This window comes from Sinocyclocheilus grahami, unplaced genomic scaffold, assembly GCF_001515645.1.
Source record: "Sinocyclocheilus grahami isolate Dianchi unplaced genomic scaffold, SAMN03320097.WGS_v1.1 scaffold473.1, whole genome shotgun sequence".
Taxonomy (NCBI): Eukaryota; Metazoa; Chordata; class Actinopteri; order Cypriniformes; family Cyprinidae; genus Sinocyclocheilus; species Sinocyclocheilus grahami.
The window spans coordinates 2,092,484-2,104,672 of record NW_015505652.1 but is presented as its reverse complement, the minus strand read 5'-3'; the positions used below and the strand labels follow the sequence as shown (position 1 = coordinate 2,104,672).

Here is a 12,189-nt window from a genome sequence, read left to right as displayed (position 1 = left end):
ATATATATATATATATATATATATATATGTATGAAAGTTGAAGTCAATTTTTCAAGTCAAATCACCAATGGGATTATATTGTATTGTACTGTATTATTCACACCAGCAGTGTTTACAAATTAAAAATGAGATTTTAAAACCAGAAGTAGTATATTAATTCCTCAAGGCAAATGACTAACGTGATCATGCCACATCAGTTGGAAAGGACTAGTATGATCTGCCTTTAAATAAACAACACCCACTGAACTTTGGCCTGTCTTCTTAAAATATGGGTTGTTTGCTTTGCCCCTTCAGCTCCCACAATGCTGTGTTGTTTTTAGACCAAATCACTTCCAGCGATCGGTTACATGCGTTACCCCCTTCACTCCCAGTACACCCGCCCTCTCTGGGCAGCAAGCCTGTCTTTATCCTCTGAGGAACACCACTGCCGTCTAGAGAAATTTCAGACTTTGACATCCAGCCTCTACTCCTCAAGCTTTTTACCAAAGAATTTGGGTGAAACCGAAGCTTATAACTAACAGAATAAGTTCAAAAGGGTTGATGGGAAGGAAAAGGCAGTGTTGCAAATCAGATGATCACTCCTAAGAGTGTCCAGGTAAGAGACAGGCCTTAAAATTGTGTGTGTTTGTGTTATAATCATTCTTGCAGTGAATCATTCATCCCAAAGGGATGCTGTCATCCTTTCCAGGAAAGTTGAAAAGATGACATTTTCTGCAGGTTTCCACAAATAATGATGTTACTAGTGACTGCAACCAATCTTTTTCCATCTAGGTTAATTTGTTTAATCATTTAATCTAAACCAACTCATTTGAGATGAAGATACTGTTTATCCTTCTACCATCTTATGAAACACAGCCGTTGGCCCTTTACACTCGAGGGTCACAATCACAGTGCACTTGGTGATAATCTGAAGATCTGAGGCTGGACGCAAGCTGAAAAAAGATCCCCATGTCTGGCCTGATGGCCCCTGAGAGTTAACACTGAGGTGAGATCCTGTAAAATAAATAAATAAATAAATAAAAACCCCGGAAACCTCTAAACAAGAAAGTGTCTGTGTTGCCAGTCTCTTTCTTTCCTCTGGTGCCCGAAAATGATGATTCTATTTTCTCACCCTCATGTCTTTCCAAATTCGAATTGATTTCTTTCATGAAACACAAAATGAGAAAAGAAGGTGCTCTTTTCTATGAATAAAGACAAAAAAAGCACCATAAAGTATTTTTAAAGTATTTCCATATGACAGGTTTGAAATGACACAAGGGTGAATGACAAAACTTATTGTAATTATTATTTACTTTTCCTTCATTTAAATGCCCCCTTGTTGAAAATAAAATGTATTCAAAATTTTTAAAAATTTAAAATTCTGACCCCAAACTTTAAACAGTAATATATCAAATCAAGTGTTATCTGTAAATCAATCATGCTTGACCTTTTCTCAGAGCTGATTTTAATTATTTAGCCATTTGTTCTATTACTTTAAACCAACTGGTCTCTATTAGTGGATACATGTAGTCAGTTATATATATATAAGTCAGTTCCCCTCAAGTTCACACAGGTGTCCCAGCTGAGTAACCGCAGGTGTAGTTCATCACATTAACTCTGGACATGTTACATAACATTTGCCAACAGAAAGTATCCAAAGAAAGTAAAATAAATAAATGCCACGTGGTTTAACACTTTCTAATGCAATGTCATTTAAACATTTTTTGTAGCTTAAGTGTCCAAATATTTTTTGTGGGAACTGTACTTGTCCTGTTTGGCCCTGGCAATGTTTCACTAAAAATAACGTTTTATGCTTCACTGCTTTAAAATAATTTTATTTTACTTTAAAATATTATATTAATTACCTTGTAATGTGTTTTTGTCTAATCATAACATTCACAATGAGGAACTCATATTTTTCAAGCAAATGCAGCCAAGAATTTGTTTTTCATCTGGAATCACTAAGCGTTCTTGATGTGCTAAATGAAAGATTGCTCTGTGCTATTCTATAAATAAAAGTGATTCTATTAAAGGCTTTTAAAAGAGCTGTTCCCAGTGTGTCTGGCTCCTGATTCGGCGCAGGGAAACCTAGGCTGGATTTCATTATTTTGTTAACCTGGATCTCGAACACCACACGGACAAAATGAAAACCCCACTTTCAGGCCGCCCAATTCCCTTTGCACTCTCAGTGTATTCTACAGGTATCACTTACAAAGAGCTGTGAAAAACAAACATGGCTTCCTCTGCCACCCTCCACCCCCCTCGTATTCACTTGCTCCTTATTTTTCAGTGCCTCTTCTCTGACTTCACAACTCCATCCTTTCTCTCACAGACTAATGTATAATTTAGCAAGCTCTCTTGTTTTTAAATCTATGTTTAAAGCCTAACACCTATGACTGTCTAATCATTTAAAGGGGTCACTTTATTATCATTAATGGCCCCATATCAAATAATCCCCTCTTTGATTACGGAGTTGAATATTTGAAACAGAGCTCAAATATTTTGCAAAGTCCCATGACAAAAAGTGGGCCACACCATAAATCAGAGCATCAAGTCTTCACATTAGTGCTTTGCTGAAACCCCTAAACAGTAGGTATATGGCAACTGAAGCAGTTTTGGAAAAAGCTGAATAGAGGGAGCTGTGTTTACTCTCAAAGCTGAGGGTATTACTGTTGGAGGAGTGCAGTATGCCTGCTGGGATGCCGGAGGACTCTTTGACACAGCACTTTTGAGCCCTTTCCTGCTAAAGCCAACAAAACTGGCAGACAAAGATGTGTGTGTGTGATGCAGTAATAACAAAAGCCAGTTTGACTAATTCATCATATTTAAAAGTACCTGCTGGGGAAACCCTGTGGTCCTAACAGGTCTCCATTCTGGAAGTCTGTGAAGAACTCTGGACTAATGGCACCATCTGCTGGGATTATTCCATCTGTGGGAATCACAAAGAAATCGATTATCAGTGGCACCTCTGTGCTGAAGCAATACAGAAAATACAGAGATGCATCAAATTACTCATAATATTTTGTATTTATTTTTAAAATTCTAATTAAAGGGGTCATATGATGCTTTTTTATAGATCATTATTTTGTGTATTTGGTGTAACAGAATAAAACTTCCCTGAAGTTGCAAAGACTAAAGTCTCAAAACCAAAGAGATATTCTTTATCAAAGTTAAGACTCTGCCACGCCCCCCTAAAACGGCTCGTTCTAACACGCCCCCACATATCTACCTCACTATGTGGAAATATTTGCATAATGCCGCCCAAATGTGCACGCAAAGAAAGAAGGCGTGGTTTCAATAACCGCAGTTAGTGTTGAAGCAGCCATGTCAGGGAGACACTGTGTGTTTCTAAGCAAAAGTAAAAGCACTTTATTTGGCCTTCCGAAAAGTAGATGCATTTAGGAATCTTTAAGATTACTTATAACAGAACCTGACACGCGCAGTCTGCTCTGATTGGCCAGCTGACCTAGTGCATTGTGATTGGCCGAACACCGCAAGCACTCGTCGGAAATGTAACGCCTCTTACCATAATCGCAAGCTTCATCTTTCAAAATAAATGCAAAGACAGAGCCCGAAAGTGGAACAGAGTTGCGTGACACAGTGATGAAGCTGGTATGTGTGCAGTACACAAGCCACGTTTAAGACAGCTGACTCCACTGTGATGTGTCTCTCGCCCTCTCTCGATCTTGCTCTCTCGCACACACACACACGATGCGCAAAACTCCACATTTGAACAGTCAATAGCAAATACTTAAACTAATAACAAAACAGTAGCTGATTCAGAAGTGCCAGATTGTCATAGCAAAGTCAGAATTACCTCCTCTCCTAGGTTCACGAAACGGTCGTCCATAAAATGCATTGCTGTTCTGTTGTAAGTCATCTTAAAGATTCCTAAATGCATCTACTTTCGGAAGGCCAAATAAAGTGCTTTTGCTTTCGCCTAGAAACACACAGCGTCTCCCTGACATGGCTGCTTCAACACTAACTGCGGTTACTGAAACTACGCCTTCTTTCTTTGCGTGAACATTTGGGCGGCATTAGGCAAATATTTCCACATAGTGAGGTAGATATGTGTGTTAGATAGGCGTGTTAGAACGAGCCTTTTTAGGGGGGCGTGGCAGAGTCTTAACTTTGATAAAGAATATCTCTTTGGTTTTGAGACTTTCGTTTTTGCAACTTCAGGGATCTTATCTATGCACAATCAGCTTGTAACACTCCAAAGAGAAAGGGAAACTTGAAATCGCATCATATGACCCCTTTACAATTTAAATAAAAAAGAAAAATGTTTGTCCTAAATATCTAAAATTAGAATTATAAATTAATTATTAAAAGTAATAATTATAAAGAATAATCTAAAAGTAATGTTTGTTTATAATCTGGATTTTTAACTAGATTATAGTATATTTTGTATTTATATATTATAGATTTTTACAATTTTTAGTAGATCCAGCCAACCACAATAGTAGGGTGTTAATATTTAATTTAATTTAATGAAATGAATTAAAACCACATTAAAATGCTAAAAACAAAAATCAAAAGGTAAATTGAAATCATGACTTTTACCCTAATAACTATTATTTTCTTTACTGAAAAACATACACATTTAGAATCTCGAATCTCATAGAATCACACAGGGAAATGTTTAATTAGTAAATATATCAATATTTTCAGTAATTTTCATAAATATGTTTGAAAATGAGCAGCACTGTCATAAGTACCGAAGAAATACAAGAGGAAATATCTTATATATGGGGCCAATATTGTCCACCAGGAAAAAAAATAATGTCTGATTGCTTATAAAGATATAAAAAAAAAAAAAAAAAAACTAACTCAAAGTATGCTGACATGTATTAAAAATACAAAATTTAAATACCCTATTCACAAGAACTACTATTTAAATGCAGCTATATTTCTCAAAATCCCCGCCCAATATAACCTGGGCTGTAGAAGAGGTCTGGCCGTTCCAGGATGTCACCATTTTGGAGAAAAGGTTCTCCATCTCCATACATGAAAGGCTCTGCCTCATCCATCTGCCGGTTCTCCACCATCTCCAGCCACTGAGAGTTATGCCAGCGGAACTTCTCACTCTGGATCTTCTTGCCCCACTCCACATCATATTCCTACAGACGCAGACAGAGAGATTATTAGCACAGGACACAGAAAGGCTCTGCCTGTATTGTCTCGCTGCATGTGCCATACCCAAGATGTGGGATGAATCAGGTGCGCTGTGTTGCCTGGCAGATGGATAACATGGTAGCTGTTTATTTTAACTCTACAGGGACGGAGCGTAATAAAACCTCTTTGAGGTTGGTGGAAATAGCTAAGCTAAGCAACCCGGCTCTCTGATTAATCATCCCCACACGGGGTTGAATGCCTGGGGCTCTGATGGCCACCTGAGGCCCAGGCCTCAAACAGGCCTCAATGTCACCGGTACTGGCCTCATCGGCATACACAGTGACACTTTCTGCCAGGGCAGAAATTTATCATTGTAAAGCATTAATGGCACCACATGCTGCACTCCTGTGGCCAATCACTGCGATGAATGTGGTCTGATACTCTGGCTAATCAATCTTCAAGCGGCTGAGCTCATGACGTTACTGAACATTTGGATCCAGAGCAGGATTGGGAGTTTTATAAATAAATCTGGGGAAAAATTCTTCAAGCATGTCAAGAAATAGCATGTAAAAATTAATTATGAATGACTTCTCCTGTCTGGGTTAAAAACCGCTGTCACAAAGGAAAAAAAGGCTTGGGTATGACAAAGACAAAATTAGAAAAACTTATTTAAACAATATTCATCAGATTTTCATATTTGTATAACATAGAAAAAGAAAAAGGGGAAGACGACCAACAACATGTATGTGAATGTGTGGTATTCAGCGGATCTGCGTTCTGTCCACTATCCCCACGTGATACTAAGCAGGCATCTCCTCCATTCTCTTTGATGTTGCTCCCTGCTTTAATGGCCCTTTCCGATCAGATGTATGGAACACTTCCCTTGGGCTCAACACCAACCCTAATTACATTAATCTGAGGCCTGGGACAGATCACACGCGACAGAGCTGCTTCAGAACAGCTTATACATTTAACCCGCTAGCAACGGTGTTCATCCAATAGTCTTTTATGTCAAATGACCCTGACTACAAACCGTATGTGCCATATTTATCATTAACAATGAAGTGTGGGTTAAGACAATTGGATGGTCTCCCTCTTGACTCAAAGGAAAAGAAAAGAGGAAGAAGATGTGGTGGAAAACTTTGGACTAGTTCTTAAAAGTGTTATTGTTAACTAAGTCTAAAACGACAAACAGATTTCCATTAATTTATATGAAGCTGAAATAAAATATGAATGTTAGATAAAAACACTTGAATGACTTGGATGAAAATTACTAATGTCACCTTAGCAATTAACTGAAATATAACTGAAATTAAGTTGAAGTACTAAAATAATTCAAACTAAATAAATAGAATAGTAAAATAGAAATATAAAAAACTAATAAAAATGACACAAGCAATTTTTTTTCCGAATTACTAAAACTTAAACTACAATGAATACTAAAAATATCAAAATAAAGCCTTGTTCAGAATATTAAGAAATAACATATACAGTAGATCCAATAAACAACTTGAAATTGGTGGAAAAAACAGCACACTACTTGAGGTACAGCTGATTCATACTCACAGCAATGATGTCCAATGTATTGTCACACACTTTGCGTATTTCTGCATTTTTGTCATGCATCAGGTCAATGAGATATGCAGGAGCCTCTGATGAGATTACAGTGAAGGACAAAAACTTTGAAAGAGGAACCGTTGTATGACTGAACAACAACAACAACAACTGCAGGTTTTACAAGATGAAGGATACGTGTTTCTTTTATGATGACATCTCGGGTGGCCTGGTGAAACACCATTTGGTAAAAGACGTACACAATCTGACAGACAAACTCATCATCTTCTTGCTGGGCTGAGGATGGAAGGAAGAAAGAGATGATCATTTCTCTACTTCCACTAACATATGTCAAAAAAATAAACTACTGAACATGCACTTTAAAAGCACTCTGAGTATCAGAATGTTTCCTACCATTCAGCAGCTCTATTAGAGCAGGAATGATGCCTGATTTGGCCAACATTACAGCACAGGAGTCGTCCATGGAGACAGTGCCAATCATGATCACCACCTCCAGAATGAGGTCATCCTCTGCAGAGCCTAAAGAAGAAAAATAACAGGAAGTCACATTTCACGAGACCCTGCAACTAATATTCTCATATATTGTCCATTGTGATGTAAAACAGTAAAGCTGATTGAGACAGACCTGGTTTGAGGTGGTCTTTGAGATAAGGCACCAGGTTGTACTCCTTTAGCACAAGTTCCCAGTCAAGATCAGGAATAGTAAGATTGGAAAGAGTTCCCAAGCACTCAATCACAAACTCCTCCTCTTCCTTCAGTCCAATCTGAGCCGCCAGGTCACCGACATAATCCTCAAACACATAACATGCTTATTAGTTTTCAATGGAATAAACATCAATAAAAACTTCTAAATAAACTTGGGTGAGTATATTCTCGGTTTTGACTCTCACAATGAAAAGATTTTTAAAAGGTCCATCATGCTGAGATATATTTCGGATCATCTTCATCATCAGAGGATCTTTTAGCTTCAGTGCTCTCTTCATCAGCATCTTCAGACCATTGCCTTTAATGGAAACATTCAATTAAGCACTGAGTCTGCTCTTCAATGTTTTTTTGGTTTCGCATTTGTATCTATTCTCACCTTCACACATAATCTGGGCATTCCTCTTGTTGGCAGCCAGGTTGATGCAGAAGGAAATGAGCTCAGCGTCAAACCTCTCCTCACCACAATCAAACAACATCTTCATTACCTTACAAACAAAACACCAGGAAATAACAGAAACAATCAGAGCACTTGCCACAGAGTGTAGTTGTCAGCAGCCATTACTCCAGTCTTCAGTGTCACATGATCCTTAAGAAATCATTCTGATATGCTGATTTGGTACTCAATAAACATTTCTTATTATTATCAATGTTGAAAACAGCTGTGCCGCTGAAAAGTTTGTGAAAATTGTGATACATTTCTTTAAGTAGAAAAGAACAGCATTTATTTGAAATATAAATATTTTGTAACATTATGCCTTTATTGTCACTTCACTGATCAAAGTATTAATTGATTTTTTTTTAATTACTTACCGACATCAAAGTCAGCTAGTGTGTGTACATATGCTTAATTTTAGTCCAGTTACCTCATACCCAAAAGCTTCAAGCGCCCCCTTTCTTTCCTACAAGATCCAACTCAACAAAGTCAGCAAGCACCTTGAAGTCCTGACCCGCCTAGAACTTTAATCAAAAACGCCTTTGTCCCACAAAAAAAGCTGACAGACCTGAAACATTTTTTCCAAACTCCCGCACCCAATTTGTAAATTTCCCAGACGTCCAGGGGTTCCTGATTTTCTCAAGTGAATCCTAACTTTAGACACGAACCTTACATGTCACTCTGCATTAGCTTGGCTAACGTCTCCACACCCCGAGCGGAACAGAGGACTGGACTCTGCTACCTGAGGGGACGGTAGGGGTCCAGGAAGGGAGCGTGGGGGGAAAGGGACTGGGCAGAGGTCCAGGACTGGGCTGAAGTGGTCAAGGGTTGTCAGCATCGCCCCCTGACGTTAACGATAAGCAGGAGGCCCGGAGAGAGAGTAAGAAGGCAGCGGTGAGTATGCAAAGCATACAGTCCCTTACTGAGTATCACATAGCAGCCGCCCTGCAGCCTAAATCACTGTGGCTAGACTTACTGGCACCTGCCCTGCTTTCACATGCAACATCCAGTCGCCCCACCAAAACCTTGGTAACCCCCAGCCTGCAGTCACCATGTTTTCATCTCTCTAGTCACCCAATTTGTCCATGAAGAGCCTTTCGATTTCCTTTATTCTTACACTTTAATGTCTGATGGTTCCTTATTCTGAATGTTAACTGTAATCTCTAACATGCTTCTGTGATCTGATTTAAATTTGAAAGGTTTCTTTCACAATATATAGTTGGGGTGTAACAGTACACAAACATGATGGTTCGGTACGTACCTCAGTTTTGACGTCATGGTTTCGGTACAGCAGGAGGAAAAAACATTTTTATTTTAAATTGTATTTATTTTTAATTAAACTATGGTTTACTGAACAAATTGCCTTTTCTTTAAATAAATTCGATTACAATTAAAATGCTCTACCTCAGCTTCTGCTCTAGCCCTTTTACATTACTATAAGGTTACAATTAACAACAGAGAGCCCAAACTTGAATTCAATTGTTATTTATTTTTAACTATAATAATCAACACTCAAATTAAAAATTTGTTTGCAAACATGTAAATTGCACATAATGCTGTTTCTAAATTATACGATTTCTATTTGTTGTCGACATACATTCATTTACAATCATACAGTGGCTGACATGACTTGTTTCATTAATTAAACATAGCCTACATTAAATAAGACATCATTAACAGGTAAAGTAAAATATAAGTATATAGCCTAATATTTCTCAAAATGCTCTTCTCTAGACTTTCCCTAGCAAATAACGAGCTGTAGACACTGATGACTTGCCTGAGGTAAATGAAATGCTATGTGACATTTTGTTTACAAGCTGTTTTATTGACATCTTTCCGCGGTTGAAACACTGATTGAGCGATTACATGAGATGTTTATTTCACATTTAAACTAGTAGTAAAGAGGAAGCGATGAGGCTTTTTACAGCGATCTGTCATGACACCACATCAAAGAGTGCCAAAATGGCATTTATTAACTGAATTTCCTGAAAAAAAGGAATGATTTGTTCAGTACATATGCGTACCGAAACGAAAGACCCATACCGAAGATTTTTGGTATGAATACGTGTACCGTTACACCCCTAACACATAGTGACCCAATGAAAACAAGGGCGAAAGCGACAAGAAAAAGCCCTCTACTGACTGCACTGGGTTCTCAAACCTTTTGACCACTGAATTTCCAGGATTTTTCCAGCTATTTGTGATCAACTGATACCGTCTACATTGGATGCAAAGCGTCATGATGCAACAAGACAGTGACAGTATACTGATGCTGTTCTAGTTCTGACGTACTCCACATTTCTGAAAACAGTAGAAATTGATTTGGAACTTTAAATTTGATGCATCAAACGTAGACAGCTTTAAGCTGTTGCGGTGTGGAGTAATGGGACAATGGTCGCACCCGATGTTGACATGATGTGAGAGTGGATATAGACCTCTCCTGTCCCCTGCTATAAGATCATGCTAATGCAGGCTGATCTCTCACCTGTGGAATGCAATCCGTGTAGGCAAACATAGACTTGAAACGGTCGTCCATACTGATGTGGTACAGAATGCACATGGCGATCTGTCTCTGCACTTCGTCTTCTGAAACACAAACACACACAAACCATGAATGGACAGACACACTCTGCATATCCAAGGTAGCCTGAACTACACCTTCTTCTTTAGTAGAAACACACAGCAGGATAAACAGGACAGCACCAGATTGCACTTTTGAGTATTCGATTCTGATTAGAGTCACAAGTGTCCCAATATTTAATGGATCAAGGCCCTTTGCTAGTGCCCAGAGATTTATGTCATAGGGAACTAGAGAGTGGAATGAGACACTTTTTTGGTCATTACTGTGGACCTATGCTACCATTCAAAAAATCTGTGGTCAGTAAGGCTTTTTTGTTGGAAAGAAAGAAAAGAATACTGTTGTTGAAAAAGGATGTATTAAACTGAACAAAAGTTCAAGTAAATACTTATACAGATGCTGTTCATCAAAGAACTTATCAAAAAATTCAAAAAACAATCCACCACAGTTTCCACAAAAATATCAAGGATCATCCAATTAGCATATTAGAATGATTTCTGAAGGATCATGTGACACTGAAGACTTGACAGTTCTAAATCATAATAAAATTTCACAATATTATTGTTTTTACTTTATTTTTAACCAAATAACTGCAACCTTGTTTAGCACAAGGTACTTTTTTCCTCCAAAAACAATAAAAAATCTTACCAACACTAAACTTTTGAACAGTAGCGTTATTATAACAAAGCACATCTGCAATAATTACTTAGTTAATCTTAGGATTTTTTAAAGATCTGGTATTTATTTCAGACCTCAGTAATTCTGACCCTGAGAAAGCACAGTTTCCCTTCACAAAGCAGACTGAAACCTGGACCTGGTAAGAACCTGAGCCTCCGACTTAATCAGAGAGACAGACCCAGACCCCGAGGGAGGGAAGAGGGGGCGGGGACGGGTCGGAGCCGGCCATGGACCCTTTAGGCAAGGTTATCTCAGCCTATTGGAGCCAGATGTGCTCCCAGAGACCCCTGAAAAGAGAAGGGCTTCTCCATTTAATTGGGGAAAAAAGGAGGAAGCATAAATTTTACTGCCATTAATAACTTCAAGCCAAACTGCTCTGCACCGCTAGCACCACGATTGGCCTACACATGTGCTTCTCATTAGTGAAAGGCACACACAAGCATACAAACGAGCTCTAGCACACACTCAGAGGTCAAGCGCAAACACACACACGCAAACCCCGAGTTAACGCCTCGGCCTGCGCGTCGGGAGAGGAAAACGGGGGATCCTTTATGAGGATGGAGGAGAAGGGCCTGTAAAAATGTTCAAAACAGCCCCGGAGCCTGGGAGAAAAAAGCCCATTAAAAATTCATTATCCTGTTCAGGGTGCGTTTAGTGGGAGAGCAGGAGAGCTAAACTTCAATTACACCCCAGTAAGATTTAAACCACCCAACCGCCATAAAAGCCACGGCAGCCAGGCCTTCAGGCGACCACTACAATCCTAAACACCCATGTCCTTCAGAGCTGATCGAGACATTGACTACACACTAATAAACAGGGATCAAGTTGGTCGACTAGTGATCCAATAACAAATTACTCAATTAGTGAGGTTGACTTGTTTATCTAGATTTTTTCAAATGTATTTCATATTTTGTACTTGTCCTGCCAACGTTGTTATATTTTGCTATTAGCAATGTATTTTTTTATTTGTTGAAATTATTTAGAATAAAATGTATGTTTTTTTTTTTTTTTACATATATGTTTATAAATATACATACAGTATATATATATATATATATATATATATATATATACATACTGTATATTTATAAACATATATGTAAAAAAAAAAAAAAACATACATTTT

The 12,189-nt window shown here is 38.2% G+C and overlaps 1 protein-coding gene across 1 annotated transcript in view; it reads right to left on the bottom strand.

Annotated features, from left to right (window-relative positions):
* LOC107553501 (kinesin-associated protein 3-like) overlaps nt 1-12,189 on the bottom strand; it is a 33,112-nt gene that overhangs the window by 3,254 nt on the left and 17,669 nt on the right. The window contains exons 11-19 of the mRNA XM_016235746.1: nt 10,293-10,393; nt 7,751-7,859; nt 7,560-7,672; nt 7,295-7,460; nt 7,063-7,188; nt 6,847-6,945; nt 6,661-6,746; nt 4,916-5,099; nt 2,815-2,908 (exon numbers count right to left, since the gene is read on the bottom strand). Coding sequence (XP_016091232.1) covers nt 2,815-2,908; nt 4,916-5,099; nt 6,661-6,746; nt 6,847-6,945; nt 7,063-7,188; nt 7,295-7,460; nt 7,560-7,672; nt 7,751-7,859; nt 10,293-10,393 — 1,078 coding nt within the window. The remainder of the gene's footprint in view (nt 1-2,814; nt 2,909-4,915; nt 5,100-6,660; nt 6,747-6,846; nt 6,946-7,062; nt 7,189-7,294; nt 7,461-7,559; nt 7,673-7,750; nt 7,860-10,292; nt 10,394-12,189) is intronic.